The sequence below is a fragment of the Chaetodon trifascialis genome, chromosome 7 (genome assembly GCF_039877785.1).
Source record: "Chaetodon trifascialis isolate fChaTrf1 chromosome 7, fChaTrf1.hap1, whole genome shotgun sequence".
Lineage (NCBI taxonomy): Eukaryota > Metazoa > Chordata > Actinopteri > Chaetodontiformes > Chaetodontidae > Chaetodon > Chaetodon trifascialis.
In genome coordinates this window covers 12,965,787-12,989,852 of record NC_092062.1, presented here as the reverse complement: position 1 = coordinate 12,989,852, position 24,066 = coordinate 12,965,787, and the positions used below count along the sequence as shown (strand labels likewise).

Genomic DNA, 24,066 nt, shown 5'->3' with positions numbered 1-24,066 from the left:
CAGACAGTTCATTCAGATGTGCACGTGGATGCGTGCATCCCGACCTATGTGCGTGCCTTTTGCCTCGTTTGTGTGTATGTGCGTGTGTGCGTTCTTGCAGACGGCCTTAATTGGATCATGCTGTGGAACACTGGCTGCGTTGGTTTTAGAAAGAGCACAGCTTGCATCCTCCTGTCACAGGATATCAACATAATGATATCTGTTATGCCAAGCAATATTTCCTGTGGCTGCAAATAACAAGACAATCAAATCCAAAAAGGGTTGGTGGAAAACAATCTGAAGACTTTCTTTCTCCAAACACCACATCAGTCCAATCAGCTGGAATTTATTAATCAGATTTATCGATTTAGATATTAAAAACATGCACATTGTTGAATGAGTGTTTTTATGTCACTGAGTAATGACCTTTGGATACAGCTCTAAATTCATATATTACTGCGTATAAAAAGGTTCACACTGTTTCACTGGAGTTATTACTCACTGATTCAAAAACTGTGTCATGTAATCAGAATTTTTTAATTAAAATTTTGCTGGTTAAGAAATGATGTGAAATAGTTTTCCTGTCAACTTGAATAAGTTTTGGCTCAATGCCCAAAATGCATGCAGTCTCACATAGCTTGACCTATCTCCACACTTTATTTCACCAGCTGTTACAGCACTGGAGAAAGGTCTGGCTGAACCCATTGTCATTGAGGTTTAGAGGGAAAAACAGGCTCTGGTTTGTTAGTATTTCTTTAAACCAATCACAATCATCTTGGGCAGCACTAAATGCAGGATGCAGCCACGGTCCCCTTGCAAAATAGTGTAGTGGATAGTGGGAAGGGAGGAGGATGTCGACTGAACAGGATACTTCCTGTGACTCAGATGCATCTGCAATGCATGCAATTATGTATCTCCGCAATGTCTTAAATTTCTCATGAAACAATGGCAAAACGTAAAAGAAAGCATCCGTAGATGAAAGAGGAACTGTTACTGCTTTCTCTTTACCATCTTTATTGTTCAAAGGCATCAAACCTTGTCATATAAAAATAAATGACATGATCTGGAATAACACACTTGCACAGACAAACCCCTTCAGTGATCTATCAGGCAACACTAACAGGTTCACCGATAATGATTTTCCTCATCGCCGTGCATAGCTGAACCCTGTCCTCCGTTTACAAACACACACATTAGATACATAAATACACCAGCGTGGCGTATGTTAATAGGCTCCATCTGTTTTAAACTGCATCTTTTTTGTCTCTGCAAGACTTGATGTTAATAGTAATGAAGTTGTGATCTCTTGCAGATGCTACACATGCACAGCGTTTGGATAAAATATCTAAGTGAGCTGTGTAATCGAGCTCATTTTCAACCCCCCTGCCGTCTTTTTTCCTTCTCATTATCTCTCTCTCTCTTCTCTCCTCTCTTTTACCTCCCTCCCCCTCCCACCCTCGCATCATTCCTGTTTCCCACATCATCATCTTTGTCCTCTCTCTCTCTCCGACCCCGGTCTTTTCCTGGAGAGCACTGATGCATAGGAAAGCAGGGTTCCGCTCCATCGCCCATCCAATCGCCGTCAACCTGTCCCTCGCACATCAGCCAATCGCTCACCAGAGGTGGGCAACGGGGGAGGGGCTAAGCTTGAAGGGAGGGGCGGGGTGGTGTTGTGTGTGCGTGTTGGTCGTTCCTTGACTCGAGGGACATAAAGGATGCTTGGCTGCTCTGGGGACAGGGGAATATCACCATAATGCCCTCTCGATCCTCTGCGATGGATGTAGTCGCAGCTTTTGATGGAAATTATACTAGAATGCTTTTCGTTCATTTGTTCAAAAGAGGAATAGGGCATGATGTGGGATTGTGTGATAGAATCGTCATGTCTGCGCAAATACAGCAATGACTTAGATCATTTTCATGCTTAAATACTAAAGATAAATATTTGATCCATAGTGGCAGAGCGGCAGATTGGCTATTGTAGTGACACCAAAGGCAGAAATGAGATATTTATGCACATGAAGTGGAACTACTACTGAGTCTTTTCCCCCTGTTTTTTTCCTTTAGAATTTGATTAACACCCTGTGCTTTCATGTCGCGTGAGAATGACTGCCATTGACAAAACGTGACATCAAATGAAGGTGTTACTTGAAGCAGTGTTGATGATGGAGAAGAGCGCAGGGGGTAAAGCCTGTGATTCTTGAAACCTGCAAGCACTTTTCCTAGAGGGGGAGGCTGTACCATCTCTCATCCTTGTGGAAGCTTATGTATGGATGGAAACCCTCCTGTGCCGTCATGCTGCTTGCTTTATTGGTCAGTTGACTGGTGCGAGCGCAGAGGGAGGAAAGTCGAGCCGCAGACATGTCCATCCAGATCCTGTCTGCTGAACCTTGTAAGTATTATATGATTTACAAGGCGAGACTGAATAATTTAACATAGATGGAGGACAAAGTTAAACAGCAACAGTGAGGCAAGGTCACACTATTTTGAATGACTTTGAAATATTGCATATGTGCATGTGTGTGTATGTGTATGTGCATGTCTACGAGCACATACCCAATGTGCATTTTAATGTGAGTCGTGTGTCACTACCTGCGACATGATAATGCATTAATCATGTTGGTGGAACATATATGGTCCAGTGACAGCATTCGGCTCTACTCCATACTTAGAGCCACTTCTCGACAGCATCACAACTCTCTATTTTTGGTCTGCAAGCTAACTAATGAATGCATGTGAGTCATGTGGTCTCACTTCTCCTTCTGCAAAGGTTTGTGTTTACATGAAGGGGGGTGTAACTACCGGAGGAGCTGAGCAGAGGAGCTATCATTGGCTTGGGTTGCATCACATTGCCAGCAGTTCTCAGCATAAAGGACAAATACAACTCAGTGTAATAACTGATAAATGCTATCTGCTACATTGTGTATATGTTGCTGTATTCTTGAGTTGAAAGCCCTCCCAGAGCCGTAGATCACAGAGTGAAGACCTTAGCCTTTGATGACCCAGCTGGAGTCTGGAACTGCACAGTATTAATTGGATAACGCTGTTTGGAATTGGCAGCTTTGCATTAAAGCTAGCGTGTGTAATTTTTGCTGAGCAGCGGATACCATGACACTCACAGGATGCAAGCAAATGCCAGCACAAGTAGAGACGATTTGTAATGTCAGTCAACTGATGAAGCCCCTCACAGAGCAATATCTGTGTAAAGCTTCCTAACATTGGCTAACATTAGCCACTGTAAGCAACTGCTCATACCAGACCAACTAAGACTGTAACAGCAAAACCCCTGAATGTATTGAACTAAGCAAAGGTGTGATTTAATTCTTAAGAGTTCAGTGTTTCCTAATTCAGTGTCCTGTCTTCATCTCTGACATCACAGTTTTATGACTTAAATTGTGCTGTTCAACATCTTGCTGAGGGTGAGGGTTGTTCATTTTCACAGGTGATGATGAAAATGCTTTAGACTACGTAATTGTTTGTCATTCTTCTTCATGTCTGCTCATAAAATCCTGAGTCATATTTAATGTGATAAAACAGGGGGGCATATACAATCATACAAGCTGCTCAAAATGATCGTTTGATTTGAAGCAAATGACATTTCATTTATTAATTCAGCAATTGCAATATTCAGATGCGGAATTTAGCAAAGAAAGATTCCCCTAATATTGACTCACACTGACTGACGTGCGGAAAACGTCACCCATCATCTCCCTGTATCTCTGATAACCTCATATGACTTGAACAGTCAGTAAATGTTTTTTAATGTAAAGATTTGAGGTATATTTATGAATGAAAGAATGAATGATGAGAGATTAAAACAATGAAGTCAGAAACTATGGTCTTGTGAATTGGAAATTCATCACAATTTGTGGCTTGTTTATTTCCCCCACTGTGAAGTATGCTTGCATTAGGAGACTGGAGAGAATTTACTAAGCATATTTGAATGTAGAAGTGAAGGCATGAGCTGCTTTATCCATCAGGGTGCGAATTTCATAATTTATAAGGTGTTTTTAAGATGAATTTGATGAAAACATCACGGCAAATGACAAAGTGCTAGCACTGTTTTAAGCTGTGCTTTGTACAAACTACCATCCAGCACTAAAACTGCATCCAGAGTCCTGAGGATGATTAAATGAGAAAATAATCCGGTTTCCTCTCTCATTCCGATTGACACCCTGAACCCTTCCCTTGTAAGGGAAAGGTTCTGTGAGGGATGATCGTCTTGGCTGTGAAAGAAAGTGTGCTGACCCAGAAGCATTTAATATTTAAGCAGCCTGTCAATATGGATTCATCTCTAGCTGGGTGATGGAAGGATGAGGGTCAGGAGTGTTGGGAATGCTTCCTTGATTTGGATTCCTATATCTTATCTCTTATTCTGCTATTTAGGATGAGGACGTTTAAAACATTCCTGATTCTCAAAGCGGTTGCACTATTAATGGCCGACCGCATAATCAAATGATTTCCCCCGCTCTATTTTCCCTCTCGAGTGTTAGACATGGCTGTGTGATGCAAGTAAGATCTGACAGATTAATGAGTCGTCAGTGTTCTCGGCTTGATTTGCTGGGCCGGATACAGTTGCTGACAGGATTTCATTTACGAGCGCGAAAAACTCTTTAGGATTTAAATGAAAATAGTGCATGTGTTTTGAGTCATGTCCAGAAAGGAACCACTGCTGCTGAAGAACTTTGAAAATATGTGTGGGCTCCAAGAGTAGTATATTTTGGACTGTATTTGCTGGACTTAAATGAGTCCATCACACTGCCAAATGTCTCTCCAGAAACCTACTGATGATGTCACACTGTGTTTTTCTGCAGTGTATGCCTTTAGCTGCTCATGAGCAACTGTTTAACTGATGAGGGTATGTAGTGACCCCTACTGTGTGAGACAAAGAGTGCAGGGAGTTAGTATGTAGGTCTCTCTCTCTCTCTCTCTCTCTCTCTCTCTCTCTCTCTCTCTCTCTCTCTCTCTCTCTCTCTCTCTCTCTCTCTCTCTCTCTCTCTCCCTCCTCAGAATAATATGATCATTCTGTGCTGTTTGTGATGTATTGTGATTTTATTTACAGTCGGCTGGTATCACATTTATTCGTTTCCCATAGAATCTGTATAGCATGACTATGTATAGTGGCCCATCTATATGCAGTCGGGGTGGAGTCCATGTGGTTCTGTGTTGTTTGCTTGGAGTTCAGGCCTCAAAATCTTAAAAAGACCTACAATTAAATGGCTTAAAGAGAGCATCCTAAGTTGGGAGCAGACACAAACCAGTCTGAAGTTCTGCTTATTCTTTGCTTTTTCTCTATTCCTGTCCCTACCTCTCATTTTTCTCACCTCTGTCTGTCTCTCTCAGCCCTCAGCCCCCCTCCCTTTCCTCACGGAGGATGGTTAGGAACTGAGACACTTGGGAGCCTTAACAAAATATGAAAATAACTAGATGAGATTAGATTTGGAATTTGCTCAACAGTCTAAATTGGTGTGAAATATTTCTCTCTGCAGAGACACTGTTGTAAATCAACTGGCACGTTGCAAACATACTCCCACCAATAAGCAGAGCTTATTTACTTCTTTATGTTGTTATTTTGGCCCATGCAAAATGTGATTTCTGTGCACATGCAGTTGAGTGTTTAACACTGGGCACTTCTCCAGAGCAAGTCAGATTTTAGTGTCATCATGGTTAGAGCAGAGAGCAAATATGTAACCTTCACTGGACACTATTGAGGTGTTTGTGCATGCATGTGCGTATCCATGCATGCAAGTCAGATATTCCATCTGATAGCCCTGTGACTCCCTGTTTGCATAAGCCAGTTGTTTTCAGGGCTGTAATAACAGTGGATAGCCATGGGATCCACAAGCTGCCTCCCGGCTATGGAGCCATAGCCTGTAGTTCCCTGTCTGCTGTGTGTGTACTCAACAGGACATTGTCTGGTCTTTGTTGAGAACAAGTCTAGTGAAAATCTATTCACAGAGGAATGGAGTGACAGGCAGGCAGAGAGGAGAGGGAGGGTACTATTGGGAGTGATCAGAGGGCAAGGAGAGCTAAGGAACAAATGGAATAGAGCAGATGAATGGAAGACGTGGATGAGGAGAGTATGAGAGTGAGGGAAGGAGGAAGATAAGCAAGAATAGATGGAGTTAGGAGGAGGACAAGAGAGGAGCAGAGGATGACAGGAGAGGAGAAAATGATGCATGTGTACACCAGCAGCAACGATCCACACAGACTCTCTCTGGACACACACACACACACACACACACACACACACACACACACACACACACACACACACACACAGACCGTGTTTCTGACACTTTTGGGTACACGACTTACATTGATTTCCTGGAGACTTACTCTAACCAAAACCATAACCACCACTTGCCTAACCTTAACTCAAGTCTTCAGCCTAAAATGTAATGATTTACATTATGGGGACGTGCGTTTTGTCTCCATGAGGAAGTCGAGTCCCCACAGTGTGACTGTAAACAGATAAATGTCCCCAGTAAGTAACAGTAATGAGTAATACATGCGTAATAAAACGGCAATGTACAGAACCAAAGGACTGTACGTGTGTGTGTCTTTGTGTGTCTTCCTCTGGGAGCTGGCTCTGACTGCTGTGCTTGTAAACAGGAACTATCCTGCTCTTAGCAAGCTGCAAACCCTGCAGGTGCGTGCACACACACACACACACACACACACACACACACACACACACACACACACACACACTGTCACACTGAAGACAATAGGATTCAGTTCTAGTAGTTTTGGTCTGTTTGCTGGATTTGTGTAGACAGAAACAAACAGATTTTGACTCCCTGTTTATCATTCAGCACTCTGTTAGAGGCATTCATTGCAGATATTGTTTATTAAAAAGAAATAACAAAAACACAGCAAGGTTGCTCAAAACCGTCTTTCAGTTTCTTTGCTCCTCTTTTTATTCCAACAGTAACGGACACAGGAAGGAACAGACACTAAGTCACTGCTGGATTACTTTAAGCATCCCTTATATGTGTCTGTTGTTTACCATACTTTACAGAGCTTCCTGTTTGCTATTTCATATCCACACAGACATTTCCAAAGTGTGTATTCCAGCTTTATTGCAACATTTGCATTAATGACAGCTTTTTAAGTTAATCACGTGTTAATTTTCAGGTTTGTCCTTGAGGTTTTTAGGAGTAACTCATCCTATTATCAGAGCTTAGCTGTCGCTCCGGTAGTGCCTCTGTCAGCTGAGGTCATGGTTAGGCTGACCTGACAGTTCGGCTGTGAAATGAGGTGATGTTCCTTTATGTGTTGTACCAGGCAGGGACACAGTTTTTGGATCCTATGCATATGCAGTATTCTCTCCTTTTGTGGTGTACAGTCTTGGTTGGGCGTTTTACATTTGTCTGTCTATCTCTGTCTAATGCTTCCACATGTTGCACAGGCTTTCAGTGAATTGTTGACATTTGTGCAAACAAAACGTGAATCAGTGCATGTTTGCACCAACTACCTCTTTGTGAACAGAAACTGTTGGTATGACAAGAATTTTCATTGCTGCTTCCCACATAAGATGGCATGTGTTTTTAATGAATGGTTGCTCCTGTCACATGTGTATCCTGTGTTGTTTTTAGCCACTGTGTTGATAGAGACGGGGTGTCATGCAGTAAGGGCTTCTTGCCTCAACACCTCTGCTCTGTGGAGTCATAATTTCCTGGGCTTTTCTGGTGGCATGGACATAATAACCAGACACCATCACGTCAAGGTGTGTTTGAAAAATCTGTTTCCATCAATTTCTGTTTCCGTGATGCGCCCACTTCTGGACCTCAGCCAAGCATGAAACATTTTGTCATGTTGTTTTCTTTTTTGTTGTGTTATTTTATTCTATTGGCAGTGTCCCCGTGGCATTTCTTATGTGCAGAATTGAAAGTCGTCATTCCCCTCCCGCTGCCTGACATCATCAGTTCAAGTCCGATCTGCTTTGGGCCACAACTGTCTAAAATGAATGAAGAGCAGCTGACATGGCGTTGTCTCAAGCACTGTCTCTCCTTCCTCTTTCGTCCTCTGTCCTCTTGTCTTCGGGGGGGGGGGTGGGGGGGGGTGGACCACAGAAGCATACACTCTCCTGTCTCTCTCTCTCTCTCTCTCTCTCTCTCTCTCTCTCTCTCTCTCTCTCTCTCTCTGCTGCGCCTTGCTTGTCAAGTGTTACTTGGTGCACTGTGGTTTATTGGCTTGGTTTTGTTGTGCGGCGGGACAATCAGAGCTCAGTTTGGATAGAGGAAGCTGATGAATGGTGTTCCCTGAGCTGTACAAAGCGTCCTCCTCTCCACTTCATTGATGTGTTGATGCGACTCAGCTGGCTACCCAGTGAGTTTGCACTGTATACTGTTGTGGGTTTACAAGCAGACAGATGCACATGGACGCTCAGTGCTGAGAAGGGCTTTTATGCTTTTTTTGTAGTGTCCCTCCCTCTAACTCGTGGTCTTTCTGGTCTTGTTGTCCCTCCCGCTCCCGCTCTCTATTATTGTAACGGTGTAACATGCAACAGTAAGACAGTAAGAGCACAGGGAGAGACAGGCTTTAGTGAAGAGTTAGAAAAATGATATGAAGTATGGAGTGCATAAATGACAGCAGAAAGCAAATAAAGGTCAACATGGCTGAGTAACAAGGGGTTAAAGGGGGCAATGAAGAGGAGCAGAAAATAAGTTCACAGGGTAACGCCCTCGCCAACACACCCAAAGCTACATTGAAGTTAAGTTCTAATGGACATGCTGATATTCCCAGCTGTTTCTTTTTCACTTTTGTGGTGAGGCTATCAGTCTCGGGGGTTATTATAACAGCATGTTAAATCTGAAATGCCTCTGCAGAATAAACAAACAAGGCATCTGCAGCCGCAAACACCTGACCTGCTACGCACTCACTCATCTGTTTGTATAACCCTGTCACAGCTGACTCATGACTCATTCTCAGAGGTGACAATCCCTCTCAGTTATTTATTCCTGCAGGATCATTCAGATATGCGACCTGGCCCGCTTGCATAGAATTACAGCAGGCTGCCAGGTCTCTCACACGCCGAGACAATACATGAGCACCATCAACGTAATACAGTTAGCGGTCTTTGTGCTTGAACAATACTTATTTAATCCACCTTCCAAAACGAGGGAACGTATGTGACCTCAGTCTTGGGGATCGAGTTACAGCATATGACCCACAGGATCACCGCTTTTGGAAGCTCCCTTGTGTCGCGTCGGTACACTTCGGATCGTTATCTGTGACACAGAACATGGCCGGTCTGGCTGTGCTGTTCCGTTTCCACTACATGGGTTTTCTCAAGGACAGGAGGGGTCGGTTGACTGTGGAACCATGTCAGACAGCAAGCAAAGTTGGTAGGTGCTCCCAGGAAGTGGTCGAGAGGGGAATACTACCTAAAAATTGAAATGCAAATGTGCATCGTTCAGACGTTGTTGGTTGGACCTTTGCATATACTGTATTTGAGCCCGTCCATTATGTCAGCACTTCTATATCAAGATAATCGGTTTGCTGCAGCTCGAGCACTGATGCTTGTTAATCACAGGAGTTTTAGTTGCTGGATCATGACTTACTTTGGCCTTGCTTTTTGAGCTCCGCGTCTCGTAAACCCATTTTTAGAGCTTATCGGAGCTTTCCTCACAATTTGGAAAAATAATGGTAATCCCCTCCCCACCCCTCATCCCCTTGACTTTTCCTTTGAGAGACAACAAAGAAGCTTAATTTCTCTCTAGGAGTAAATAGTGAATAAGCCCTTTGTTTCATTTCCTCAGTTTAAAAGATATTGGCTCCCGATCAAGCAACTGTTTTATGAAAGTGGATGTGCGTGAGTTTTTGGATCAAATTTAGCCATGCACATAAGCCACTTAGATAATTTGGTCTCATTGAATTAACACACAGATGAGGATTGTTGAAGCGCTTTTGAGGTTTGTTGACGTCAAAACGGCGTAAGTGGTCAAATATGAAAGCTTAACATGAATGAGCTGATTACTAGTGTGTGCCTGCTTCAGTGAATGTATTGTTTGATATTAGTTTTGCATCTTTTTCTAAAAGCAAATACTGTCAGATGACTAATTCCAGGCTTGTTGCAGTTCATATAAAGAACTTTTGTCACATAGTTCAAGAAAGCCAGATGAATGGACTTAGAAATTGACATTTCTTTCAGCACTTGTCTTATTAGGTAGATTAATAATCTCATTAAATACACTTGTAATGATGATAAGGAAGACATTATTTACTGTACTTTAAGGGTCTTTACGCCACAGTGCAAAGCTCACAGTCACCAACAGAGTCGAAGTATTAGTCAGAGAGAAGATTACAACCAATCATTATTAAAGCCTATTTCACCCGCAAATCCACCAGCGACAACTGTTTGGCTGGCTTAACTTTTTTTTTTTTTTTTTTTTTTTTTTTTTTTCTCTGTGAGTAGCTAGCCAGCCACACAGGGGAGAAACTGTTTAATGCAAAGCAGCACTTGTTACTAAATCTTGTTTTGGGGAGGGGTTAGTGACATGCAGGGAAACGGCAAAAAGAAAAAGCCAGTTGGTGAAGGCATAGAGGAGCTGGCAGTGCCTTTGGCTTTCTGTGGCTCAGTGGGTGGTAGGGCGTTGGCCAATACATGGTACGGCAGTTGTTCAGTTGCCTCCTCGCCGTGCAACAATGTTACAGTTAGAAAGCTTGAGCTGGTAGGGTGATAATCGTCCACTGAAGCCCCGTGTAGGGTCTAGTGTAGGCCTTGATTGATCGGGACGACTCCGAGCTAGATCTGGTTTACGATGGCAGTGCTGGATAACCACAGCTGGCAGTACGCCCAGGCTGGAAAAACCCTGATCAGACTCTCAGGTAGAGTATTTCCCTATCATCGATGTATTCTGCTTATTTTGATTCCTATCAAAGTACTAAGACAGCGTTGCCTCAAGTGTACAACTGAAATGTTTGCAGTCAAAAAAGTGGGATATTTAAGAAAACGCCTTTAAATTTCTAAAGATATTTTAATGGTAATGATCCAGAGCCTCAGTAGATGTCACGATATTTTATTTGTTTTGATTTCAATTTATGAGTTGCATTGTTTTGTCTTTTTTAATCATGTGAATCAGTGCATTTTAATCACTGACCAAATCTGCAGCTTTGCAAACTCAACTGCAGTTTTGCGTTACAGTAAGTTACTGTATGACTGTTATTTGTTAAGCATTTGAACATACGTTATGCATGTGAGGAAACCACAACGCTCTGTGTAGCAGTGATGAATTCATACACATATTAAGGGAAATGATGCAACCTGTACTGTTTTCATTCATGATCTATTCTGCAGTTTATCAGTAATCCATGGGCCAACAAATTTGGCAACAATAGTATGTCTGTCGCCTCCATCTGAGAATAGGTAGGGGGTGAGTGATTGGTTGACTGGATAATAGACTGGGCCTAACCCTCAGCATATGCTCGTGTTGTTCCCTGGACACACAGTAGTATGGATAACACACGCACACTGTTACAAGAAAGTCCTACTTTTAACATACAGTAAAATGCAGCTGCGTTATAGCCATTCCCAAGAGGACAAAATAACAGGAACACCCCACAGTGTAGTCCCAACCAATGCAAACGTCTTGCAGTAAAATAATAATGTTCCGAAGCGTGAGAAGTTCATTAGTTATGCAAAAATTCAGTTCTGAGGCTGAGCTGTGACTTCTGTTCCCCTGTCACAGTACAGTTTGCCTGAGTAATTCTGACGCATTATCTTGTGTTTGCAACAGATTTGACTCACATGCGCCTGTCGTACGCATGTGAGTTCTTTCATGTTGGGCTAAAAGAATGGCTGTAACATTCAGATGTCTGTATGAGCTGGCACATGCTGCTAATTTATGTCAGTGTCTTATGTTTGAAATCATTTAGGGGATGCCTCGAGGAAGTGAAGGGGCCACTATATGTATGAACATTACTGTCATTTTATACGCTTTATCATCTCATGGTTGTGCTGTCCTGTTTCCAGTTTAGTATGGACCATTGTGCTCAGCTGTGCTACATAGACATAAACTGTTTTTGCTACTAGAGAATATAAATAGAAAAACAGAAAAGTTTACTCCCGCTGAAGCTTGTGTTTGCTTAATGTGGAGGCTAAACACAACACCCTGCTTTAACACTTAGTAAGCCTGCACAGCTACAGCCTGATAGCCATGGTAGATCTCTGCCAGATGCTCAAACAGGTCAACTAAACTCTCAGACAAGTACAGCCCTTAACATCAAACTTGGCTTTTACCTCGACAAATACTCCGATCAGGTCGCTGGAAGATAGTACTGCCATCACTCTCAATTAAACATGGGGGTGTTCTTTTTCATCCACTCTTGCTCAATCACCAAGATTGGTGCCTGTGGGGGTAATGGATGCAGATGTCTGAGGAGATGACTGCTGTGAGGCGATTAGGAGAAATAGTGGTATTTGTCATGAGGAGAGGCAAGCTGAGAGAGGGTTTATAAGGCCTGTGGCATAGTTGAATTGAAAATAAAACCTGGGACAAAACCTGTTGTCACAGGTCCAAGTTGTCACTTGTGATGATGACTGTGTAGTCAGTTGACTGATATATTCACTTGGGTTAGGTGAACCGTTTGTCCCTATACGAGAGCGTTTCATTTTTATAGTCAGATCAATAGAAAAGTTCTTTGTCAGATCCTGTAAAAGCTTTAGTATCAAAGCACAGTGCTTTCATACTGTCATGACAGGCAGCGTACAGGGAAATGAAAATCCAGTAGATGACCCATTAAACTTTGTTGAAGACTTTAAAAACTCACTACACCTGCAGACACTGTAGATGTCCCTTTTTTTATGCACCCCAGGAGGAATTGTTACGACAGTCCTTCTGCTTAAATGCCGGACAGATACACAATGGAGCTGATAATGACGAGACAAGTGCTTCCAATCAAAGGGCTGCTGCTTCAGTCCGACACTGACAATACCCAGAAGGCCTTGTGCCTGTCAAAAGTGCAGAGTGTTGGTGCAGAGTCCTTTCAAATTTGGCCATGTTACAGTGTGTGGACACAAAGCTCCCCAAAAAAAAGGAAAAAGAAAGACAGCATTAAGTACTGGCAAGTGACACAGAGGGTTGCCAATAGTGAGGCCTAAGGGAACACTAAGTATGTCAGAAGTCAATAGAGTCAGGGGGAGGGGAGGATACAGGGAGAGACGAGCAGGCAGGGTGGTAGGACGTCACATGAGAGATGAGAAACAAAGGAAAAAGGGGAGAAGGGGAGATTTGTAAATTGTACACGGAGGTGAGGTTGTTATCCGTGCTCACTGAGGTGTGAAAGGAATAGAGAAACAGCTGTAGCACCAGAATAAGAACACATACAGTACTTATATTCTGTCAGGGTTTATTACAACCTGAAAGAGATCACAGGTTGTGATCCCCACACACACACACACACACACACACACACACACACACAAACAGACAGTCGCATGGATTTTCTTATGTGTGTTTAGCATGCATCCAGCCCTGGGCTGTCTCCAGGTTGCGTTTGTCTTTCTTTGTGCATTTCATCTTCTAAAGTATATTATTGTTAGTGCTTTTACTACACAGACATGCTGCATTATTAAAAGTGTAATTTGTGTGTGGTGTTGTGTGCAGCTCTGCAGTATAGTGAGAGCACAGATGTGAGCACAGTAGTTCATTATACAGCATTGAAACTGCTATGATTGTGCCCTTTACTGGTCTCACACACAGCTCAGTGAAGTAGCCCTCATATGCACACTCACCAGCTTGCATAAGACTGCTGACCATTGTTTATCTCTGCGTTGCCCCTCAGCTGCTCACACACTGTACTAAATAAGAGTTATATTTAGCAAATTTGTTGTGCTGAATGGTGTGAACATGATTTACAGAGCTTTCTGTTCTACTCTACTCTGTATGGTGTGTTGTTCATTTCAGAGAGCTCTTAATCTGTCGGATATATTTAGCTTTCCCTCTGTCCTCCCCTACGGTTTCGTTGTGTCATGTTCAATAATGAATTGTTCGTACCCATCATAATGTGGTCGAGATTAGCATTTAGGTTATTTGCCTCGGCTGAAAGTGTGGAAATGTTGATAGTGATGTGCTGAAACATTCAAAATAAAAACACTTGCTGCGTTTTAACAGTGAAAGTACTCTTTGCATCAATCATCTCACAGTTACATTGCAGTAGCACAGTGCTTGTTGAGCTCACATTTGGGATTCGTCTATTAGCCGACTGGTCAATAAACAGAAAATGAATCAACAACAGCTCTGATTATTGATTCATTGTTTATCGTTCAAGCAAAAATGACAAATATGATCTAGTTCTGGTTTCTCAAATGTGAAGATTTGCTCCTCTATATTTTTATAAATTGTATATTTTGGAGTAGGGTACTGACTGTTTTGACCATGTCAGCTAGGGCGGCTGTGGCTCAAGAGGTAGAACAGTCGTCCACTTATCAGGAGGTCGATAGTTCGATCCCCGGCGTCAGCAGTACACATGCCGAGGCATCCTTGGGCAAGATACTGTACCCCAAAACTGCCCCTGATGCTGTGCCATCGGTGTGTGAATTTATATGTATGTCGCTTTGGATAAAAACGTCTGCCAAATGACTAATTGTAATTGTAATTGTAGCTTGCGCCGTGGGGAGCTGTGATGGGCATTTGTCGTTTTTCATGGGCTGATTAATGAAATAATGACCATTAGCATAGAAAATGTATTTGAAGCTGCTTTAGTGACTCCATATATTCTGCAGGAAGAAACATATAACAGTGTTTCATTGGTGGGATGGCATTGTTTTATCTGAAGGTGCCACACTTCAGTTACAGATTGAACATTGAAGCACATTGTCAGAGCTGTACTTCCTACCCTACCCATTTGTTATGACTTATTCATACCGTTTTTGCTGTGCTTAGGGGTTATATCCAGGTCGAGGGGTTGCGGTAGGAGCAAAGTGTTATTTTTACTGTAAGCCACACTGTAGCAACAATACGAGAAACCCGATGAAAGCTGAGCTCACCACAGTCCCCAGGCCCCCTGCCAGCTCCGGCTGAAGGTCACAGAACTGGAGTAGAGTGGAGGCTGCTAGAAGTGCAGCTTTGTATCTGAAGGAGGGACAGAAAGATGGTGTGTGAGTGGAAGATAGGACAATAAATAAAAGGGGCTGAAGAGAAAGAAAGATGGAGCGAGAGGTAGAACGAGAGAGAGATAGAGCTCTAAGTTGTTTATCTTATCCCCCTGTTGCACCAGGGCAGCGTACGTTTGCTGTTATTCTAGTCGGGGTTGTCACTCAGGGGACCTGACAAACAACCTGCTTGTAACAGCCCATCATATAGCCAAGGATCAGCACTCATATTGCCCACAACAACATGCAGGGCAGTGTAAGCCTGATATCCATACACACTAGGGGGTTGAGCAGAAATAGTACAAAACATGGCATCTTCATATGGCAGATACACGATGAAAGTAGATCTGTTTAGAAGCTCTGGTTTTAGAACTAAAAGCTGAATTGTCCATTTAAGTCTCTTGGGTGAAACAGCTAAAGAATCTCAATTTTAGATCAACATTAGACACTGAAAGTCAGCAGTTCAGTCCATTTAGTTTAGTTGTTATCGAACGCTCAGAAGAAGAAGAAAAGAAGAAACATACTCTTGATTATCACCACATCACATGAACACACTGCATGCACACGCCATGCTTTGTGAAATTATTTCTCCGCATTTGACCCGTCCTGGACAGTCATTGGTCAGGTGGTGATCTTCTTGCATGTTTTTAGTGGGGGTATTTGTATGGAGGATACCCCAGGTGAGCACGGGGAGAACATGCAAACTCCACACAGAAAGGCCCTCTTTCCTCAAGCAGCAGGCACCAAAGGCATGGTGGAGGACACGCCCCCAGCGCCCACAGCGGGAATCGAACCGGGGCCTTCTAGCTGTGAGGCGACAGTGTTTCCACCGTGGCAGTATGATGTTTGAACTTTAAGTGTAACTGAAAGAGCCACTCCTGGCTTGTGTCAAACTCCCAGGTGGTTTGGATATTTGTAATCCGCTAGACTTGTCTCAGCCCCAAAAAGCTGACATATCATAACATTAACAGCGCCACAAAACAGAAGAGCTCGCTGGTATTACTGCCAACGCCGGCTGTACACGGCGTGCTACTGGTGGGAGACATTCAACGCTACAAGTTTCCTGGAAGATACGGATGATACTTTTGTCACAGTGAGATATTGATTTTCTTGCTGAAGTGAATTCCGTCGAGGAGCTACGTTGGCCTGTGACCTGCTTTCTGCTGCCTGGGTGCTGTTTAGTTCTACCCAAAAAACTGATAAAGTGGCACATCCCTCTCTCCAAGGGAGCACTATTCTTAGAGCCCTGCAAAGGGTGCCAGTCATGCAGCTGCACTGTGAAACACAGGTCAGAACACAGCCACACACACAAACACACAAGCTGGCTCAGACATATAAAAACGCAAAGTCACAAATGTATGCCTGCAAACACACATGCGTTCACTCACACAGGGAAAGAAAGGCACGCGCCCTGTAACTCCAGCGCAGGAATGACTAAGCCAATCTACTCCTGCGTTTCCTCTGTTTCTGCGCTGTTCACAAAAGCTCCCCACATTCTGAGCCAGTCTTAAGTCAGGCCGAACTGAGCCAAACCAGGCTGAGCAGTGACAAATGCCTCCCAGTAGTCTCTTTTCACTCAGGCTCATAGTAAGGTTCACATACTGGGCTCTCACCCAGAGCTGAAGTTTGAAAGAGCCATCTGAAACCCATCACAGTCACATGCACTGTAAAGTCTTGTATAGACTGAAGCAGACGCTACAGCTGCGGTTCTAAATGAATAATGAGAGTCCCTTTGTTGCATCTGTACTTTGCTGTCCTGAAATATTGCTGAATGGTCACGTGATGGGTGCACATCATTGGTATTTAAATGCATTTCATAGTGATTACTCTGAATCTTTGGGTCTTTCCAGTTATCCTCGCTGGCAGCGGGAATGCGTCTCATCTGTTTTGTGCTGAGGCGGTCAACACAACAACCAGGGGATTTATACTGTAGTATTTATGCAGTCTTATGGAGAGAGCCTGCTCTGCTCCGCTGTACTACACATACAGCCGAGCTTGTAATTGCACCGAGTTTGAGGTTAAGAGGTTATGAGCCAGAGGATTGGCATCATGCGGTGTGCCAGGCTGTGCAGATGCACCATGTACAGTCTAGCCTGTGGTTGAAAGGATTGGAAGCAAAGGGATTGGAACAGTGCACGGAGGCCGTCTGTTCCGATGTGCTGCGGAACGATGACACGAATGTGCAGTTGTGTTCATTTTGGGGGTGTGATTTGGGGTTATGATGCTCATAGGTGAAGAAACTGGTTGTGTTTATTGCTGCACGTTACAGTTTTGGTCAGGGGTTTATGAACTTTTCCCATTCTGGTCTAAACTTAGTGCATTCATTCCCCCATTGCATCTCATTAAAGCCCTGTAAAAACAAGTCTGCAACCCAGTTTGGATCCTAAAGGATGGAGGATGTTTTCAGTCTGTGGTGTGAAGAGTTGTTGCAAGGCACAAGCACAAGCTGCTCTGTACTTGTGTGTTCACATCCTCGTGTGTGTGTGTGTGTGTGTGTGTTTCCAGCCTGAAGTTAGGAGGGCAAAAGGAAATGGATTGGCACACTTTTTGTGTGTTGTGCTGTTATAGCGCCTCTGCTGCACAGCGATGTGAATTTAAGGATTTAGGGCACAATCCTTGTGGAGAGACAAGAGTTGAGTCGAGTGAATCTGTGTCGCTGCCTCCTGCTCCCTGTTTGCTGTCTAAATACATGCAGAGCAGCAGGAGTGAAAATGAAGCGTACTCTCTGCTCTCGCTGCATGTTGTGATGGAAATACTCGCACAGTGATCAAGCTTTGCAAAAACATAGCCTGGGCAATTATTTTAAAACCAAGATGGAACCGTTCAGTCCCATCAGTATGCTCAGTCATTCTGTGTTCAGTTCAATGTAAGCTACAATTTTGTGTCTTCACCTCTGTATTCTGTGGTTTTGTGTTTTACTAGAATATCACTGCTCAACCAGAAGGGTTGGCTGACCTTTGAGCTGCACAAAGCCGCACAATTAGACAAGTCGCTGCCATCGCTGAGCAGACGTAGTTTGCATTAGTGTAAAATTGGCCAAACTGTAACTGTAATTTGACAGTACGTCTCATGTCCATGAGGGATTTATGAACAATAGCCAGGGGTGGGAGGTTTTATTGGCATTGTGGGTAAAAAAAAAACTGTTGTCCATTTGTCTGCAAGTTCTTTTTTGCCAGCCTTCTTACCAAGACACAAGAAGAGAAATGAATTTGCTTAATAGCCTTTTCTTTCAGCATTCCACTGTTTAGACACTGAACAATTATTGCATATTTTTTAGGTGCTCCAATACAAGGGACAAATCGCTCAAGAACGTCACCGACTGCCTGGATGTGTAGTATATAAATGTGCAAATTTTCAACATGACAAATAGTTCCACTCTTACATTTTAAAGTGCAGAGAAGACAAGTGAGAGCATTATTGTATATCATGCAATATGCCAGCCCGAGCACAAAATACTGCACGACATACAGTCATTGTCCCTTTGATGAATGTACGCATGCCTCCATTACTGAATCTGCAGAGAGAAAGAGACTGCCCATGTGACTGCCCGTGTTTGTATGCGTGTGTGTTTCTGCGTGTGTGTCATGAATGACAGACTGGCATCCGACACTCCAGCATTGCTCATGTCTGAATGATCCACTACCTGTCCTGTGCTGCTGATCTCCATATCCCGCTGTCATCGCCTTGTATTTCCTGTTACTATGCGGATATGCAAGGACAGATGTGTCACAGTGAGAGCTGAAAAAAAAAATAGACTTCCTACCTTTCGTCTTCATTCTCCTGCTTTGAATTCTAGATTAGAAAAATAACAATCAGAGAAAAGCTTGCGTTAACCTTACCTCTTGGACGAACACTATGCATTTCACCTCATTTTACAGCGCACTGAGTGCAGGCTGCCAGTAAAATGGATTGCTCTCATTATTAGTGTGTTATGAACAAGCAGTCTGTGATTGAAAAGCTTTATTTCATGCTCGGCAGACTTGTAAATGAGGGGCTGTGTGTAGCGAAGAGAGGAGATTGTCGTGTGTGCCTGTGTGTTCTGGTGTGTTAGTGTGTGTAGCGAGGGGCGATGATGGGATTTCATGAATCACAGTGCGCAGGGTAATACTTTATTTCTGTGGGATATTGTATGGGTTATTGCTGCATAAACATGATGAAAATTAGGAAAGACTGCGCAGTTGCATGTATACTTCCAGCATTGTACTGTGCTGACATCACATGTAGTGATCATACAGTGGAAGCAAGTCACTCTTCACCAGCAGCTGTTTATATTTTGCTGCACTCCATTTTTTTTTTATGATCATGCAAAACTTTATGTGGAAATTTCCAACCTGATCTCCAAAATCCGGTGTCGCAGCATTAAGATATGCAACTCGCATGGCAGCCACATCTGTTTCTAGCTTACTGCAGCCTTCCACATAAACCCAAAGTGCCAGACTCAGCCTGATGTGGTGTTCAAAAAGGTGACGAACTGCAGTTTTTCGCAGGGCTGCAGCGCTCTGAGAGAGGTCAGTGTTGACTTCATGCCAGTGTTTTACATAAACGGCCACAGTGAGGAATGTGTCTGGGCGCACTTCACAGGAAACACATACGCACACACTGGCTAACACACAAGGTGCAGGAGGAGTGTTTTTTTCTCTCTGCCTGTGCCCTCTGTAGCTGATGTTCAACACACACATACACACACTCTGAGACTTTTGAAGACGCGGAGTGAAGGCTACGCCGTGCACCGCCTTCTCACCATGTTCTCTGTGTGTGAGTGATAGATGGACGGGTGGCGGGCTGGATGAGGAACAGGTGCAGCAGGTTATAAAGAGACAGTCAGCAACAGATAGGAGATCATAAAAACTACGAGCGTGGATTGCGAGGGACCCTCTCCCCCTCTCCTCTAGAAGGCCGTGGAGAGAGAATAAAACCATTATTGCCACCTCATCTCATCTCGTCTCAGCTGGTTGCGACATTGTCCGTGAGTCAGGCTGCGTCCAGTCCGGCCACTTCCCACTGTGAGCTAATGTGCTGTCATCTAGGCCTGACCGCCGCTCCTAACCCTCAGACTGTGGATGAAATCGATATTACAGGAGCCATTAAAACCCATAGGAGTTATTTAGCTGTCTCTTTCTGCAGTCTCCTCTGTCTGTATTATTATCTGTCTCGCTGTACCCTGCAGTTTCGCCTGTCCCCATTCTTCTCTTCGCTTTCTCATATGAATCATTATCAGCCTCTTCCTGTCATTTCATGCCACAGGCTTTGTAGTTGTCCCTCTCTCTTTCAGTCTGCCTTTGATCCATCTATCTTTTCATCTGTCCATCCGTTTATGTAGCTTTCTGTCATTCCGTCTGTCTTTGCTTTGCACTCTGTCTCTTTTTCTCCCCTTGCATCCTTGGATCGTAACTCATTTGCAACCTGGGAGGAGCAGTCACAGGTTTAATGACACTCATGTTGAAAAATCTCTTCATTTTACTGTTTCGCTTCCTGCTTGTATCAAGCTGTGGCCTGAAAAATATCCAAATTTTGAGTGCAGAAACTCCTGCTTCAGATTCTGGCTTAGCTATCTTTAAAATTTACAATCATGACTGACTTTTGTTTGAGGGCATCCAGTTTTGGATGTGTGTGTGTGTGTGTGTGTGTGTGTGTGTGTGTGTGTGAGCGCATGATTCAGCCCTCAGCAGTCTAGCCGCTATCTAATTAGTTCATTTCCATTCGTAGTCAGTTTGATTAAATGTTTATATTCTAACTGTCAAAGCAGTGCAGTGTTCATGTAAAGTTGTTCGCGCTTTCCTCTACGGTTTGCGTTTTTGACCGCAATCTGTTTACAAAAAAAGGAGCTTGAAAATGCTGGGGGTTTTTTCATGTTTATTCCCCCCCCCCCAGATTGCATTCTCATCACATTTTGCCTCATCTTATAGACACATCAGCAGGAATGTGCCGACTGTATCTGAATAAGTTGTGAGTTGAGGTTGTGATGTATTGAGGTTCAAGTGAAATTAAATTGCATTTTTTGTACATGCTACATATACAGCCAATCAAATCTTGTCAGCAAACGTCAGCATTCTAGCATAGGCAGAGCAGATGGTCACATTGAGCCAGACCGCAGCCTGCTACAAAAGAGCAACAGTCCCTGAATAACAACACGTTAGCTTTCCTGCTAAAGTCTAACTTATAAAGATTGCACCATAGCTGATTGAACAGGCTGTCCATCAAAGTGCGCTGCTCAGCTGCAGTACATTAAACAGCACGTGAACTTACTGTACATGCAAATGTCACTTTGGTCCAGCTAGATGCCGCTGCGGCCCTTACTCTTCACAATCACAGGCTGCAGCACAAGTTTGTTTATTTTGTCTCTTGTTCACTATGATGTCAGCAGCTGTCAATCAAACACAGACACAGACACGCCCCTCCAGACGCTGAGATTAAAAGGAGCATTTCTGATATTTCCCCATGGACCTTTTTTCTTGGACTTAAAGAAGTTCAGAAAATCCCTCAGTTTACTATTTCAGGTACAATACAGTACCGTCTGTTTGGTGGTAAAGCAAGAAGTGGATGCAGTTCATTTGAGGGTTTTTAAGTGATGTAAGTGCTGTTTTTGGTAATCATTTGATAGCATTTTCTATAAAGATATAGCTAATATGATCAAATCTGTGATTTCTGATTATGATTTGCTGTTAGTGCACAACTTCAAGTACATGTTCCTGATATAGTTTGTGTGTGTGTGTGTGTGTGTGTGTGTGTGTGTGTGTGTGTGTGTGTGTGTGTGTGTGTGTGTGCGTGTGTGTGTGTGCGTGTGTGCGTGTGTGCGTGTGTGTGCGTGTGCGTGTGTAAATGTGAGAGCGATGACTCACAGCTGGAATGAGGGTTATCTGATGACATCACCAGCTAACTGCGTCTGCAGAGAGGCGCTGCCGCCAGCCCCCTGCCCCCCGCCCCCCGCCCCCACCTAATCACTTGCATGCACTCATGTATTCAGTGGTCAATATCAGGGCTGATGTGTTTTTTGTGCAGCATTGTCGCTTTCAGCTATAGATTGTTGTGATTTGAGGTGCGTAAAGTTGATCAATGTGGCACTAATGGAGAGTTTTTAATACCAACCAAATGAGAATGCACTTTATTTTGATAAAAGCCTTTAACAGTTATCATCAGATTCATTATACCATGGAAATTAAGAATATATGGTACAATATCCCTACATTATTCTGTTCAGTGGATCAGCTGAATCATGTGTCTTTATGATTGACTGCTCTGACACACCAAAGAGATAAAAGTCAGCTGGTGTGAACGAGTGTGTTTCTGTGTGTGTGTGTGTGTGTGTGTGTGTGTGTGTGTGTGTGTGTGTGTGTGTGTGTGTGTGTGTGTGTGTGTGTGTGTGTGTTTCTGTGTGTGTGTGTGTGTGTGTGTGTGTGTGTGTGTGTGTGTGTGTGTGTGTGTGTGTGTGTGTGTGTGTGTGTGTTGAATTGCTCCGTCTTGCTTCCTGGTATTAGCCAGTGTGCCATCTGTTGAAGAGGCGAGGCAAAAGAGTTGACATTTGAGGAACATACTGCAGCAGAGCAGGGGGACCATGGTGGAAAGCGTACCAGGCGAGGCTAAACATTTAGGTCTGCAACGTAGCTAATTATGATCGGAAGGGATCAAATGATGCTATTTTTGAAATCCCATCGCTGCAGCACAGTGTTGCTCACTTTGATATCAACACACCATGTGAATTCTCTAATAAATGCGTTTTTTTAAATGCAGCTGAACAGAAGATTGTCCATGCTAGTGGTCAAACACTGACCAACTCAGTGCGTACTAAATATGTCAGATTTGAGAGAGAGAGCATTACAATTGGTGTAACTGGTTGTTTCAGGATTTTGCTTGCTGACTCTATGCTTCTCTGTGTTTCAGGGTTTCATCGCAATGAGGATATGAAGGCCATCGATGTGCTTCCCATCCTCAAGGAGAAGGTCGCCTTTCTCTCAGGTCAGACAAATACAGTCACAGTTTATATCGCTGATCTGATGATGTCACTATATGAAATGTCTCATGTTTCAAGTGTAGAAATCTATTTCAGTAGCGGTGTTTATAAAGAACAGTTGGGAATCAAGTTAGTGTTTTTGTTCAAGCTGATAGTGGCCTTGATCTTAGATGAGCTTGTTAAAATTTCAAGCTCTTTCCTTCACTTGTTTGAAGGAGCTATTGTATCCCAGTACTGCTGCAGAGACCTTGCATGTGTGGGTGGGTTTTGTTCCATTCATGTATTGCTGCGTCACGTGCTCATGCAAGAAACGTTTTGTTAGACAAGACAAATGCACGAAGTAAGGTGAAGTCATCAAGATCATTTCGACAAAAGTGGAAAATTCAGTCTCATACAATCTGCTCAATTTAATGTCAGCCAATCAGAAAGAAACCTTTTGTTTGAGCATAAATAACATCTTGTGTTGTTAATTGAAGTTCTTCCAACAGATCCAAAGTCACAGTCTCGATCACAATAATGATAAAATCAACACAGTTGCAGCAAATAGTCTCAAATTTGTTGTATAATATGTGTTGCTCTGCATTGTTGTCGTTCATTAGACAACTTGAAACTCGCACAAGTACTCAGAGAAGTGTTGATAGATGGTATAATCAGGTCAGCCATATGTTAATTTTCGAAATGGATAAATGTCAACCTAGAAAATCTCGTCAAAATAAGATTCTTCAGAAAAGGAGCTCCGAGCCATAGTGGAACAACTGAAATATAGATATAGGCAATTTACTTTTGGATTTACAATTCTATGGAATTTATGATAATACAAAATTCAATTTTGGAGAGGAACCAGGACTCAAGAGATTGTCGAAAACACCCATTGAGGTTGTTCTAAGCAGTGAAACTCTTTAAAGTAGGAAAGGGTTTGTAGTCAAAAAATGGGAGCAAGAGTTTGCAGATTAATTTTCAGGATCATATTCCTTCTCTTTTTGATGATGTCAGTTTTAGAAAAGCTTGAAGAAAAATATAAACCAGGATGGGTATTCATCCA

The 24,066-nt window shown here is 43.2% G+C and overlaps 1 protein-coding gene across 5 annotated transcripts in view; it reads left to right on the top strand.

The window, feature by feature from the left end:
• triob (trio Rho guanine nucleotide exchange factor b) overlaps window positions 1-24,066 on the top strand; it is a 106,820-nt gene that overhangs the window by 19,147 nt on the left and 63,607 nt on the right. For all 5 annotated transcript variants that reach the window (XR_011602326.1, XM_070965699.1, XM_070965698.1 and 2 more), the window contains exon 3: window positions 22,955-23,029. Coding sequence is in view for 4 of the 5 variants with exons in the window: in XM_070965699.1 (XP_070821800.1) it covers window positions 22,955-23,029 (75 nt within the window). In the remaining variant the exon portion in view is untranslated. The remainder of the gene's footprint in view (window positions 1-22,954; window positions 23,030-24,066) is intronic.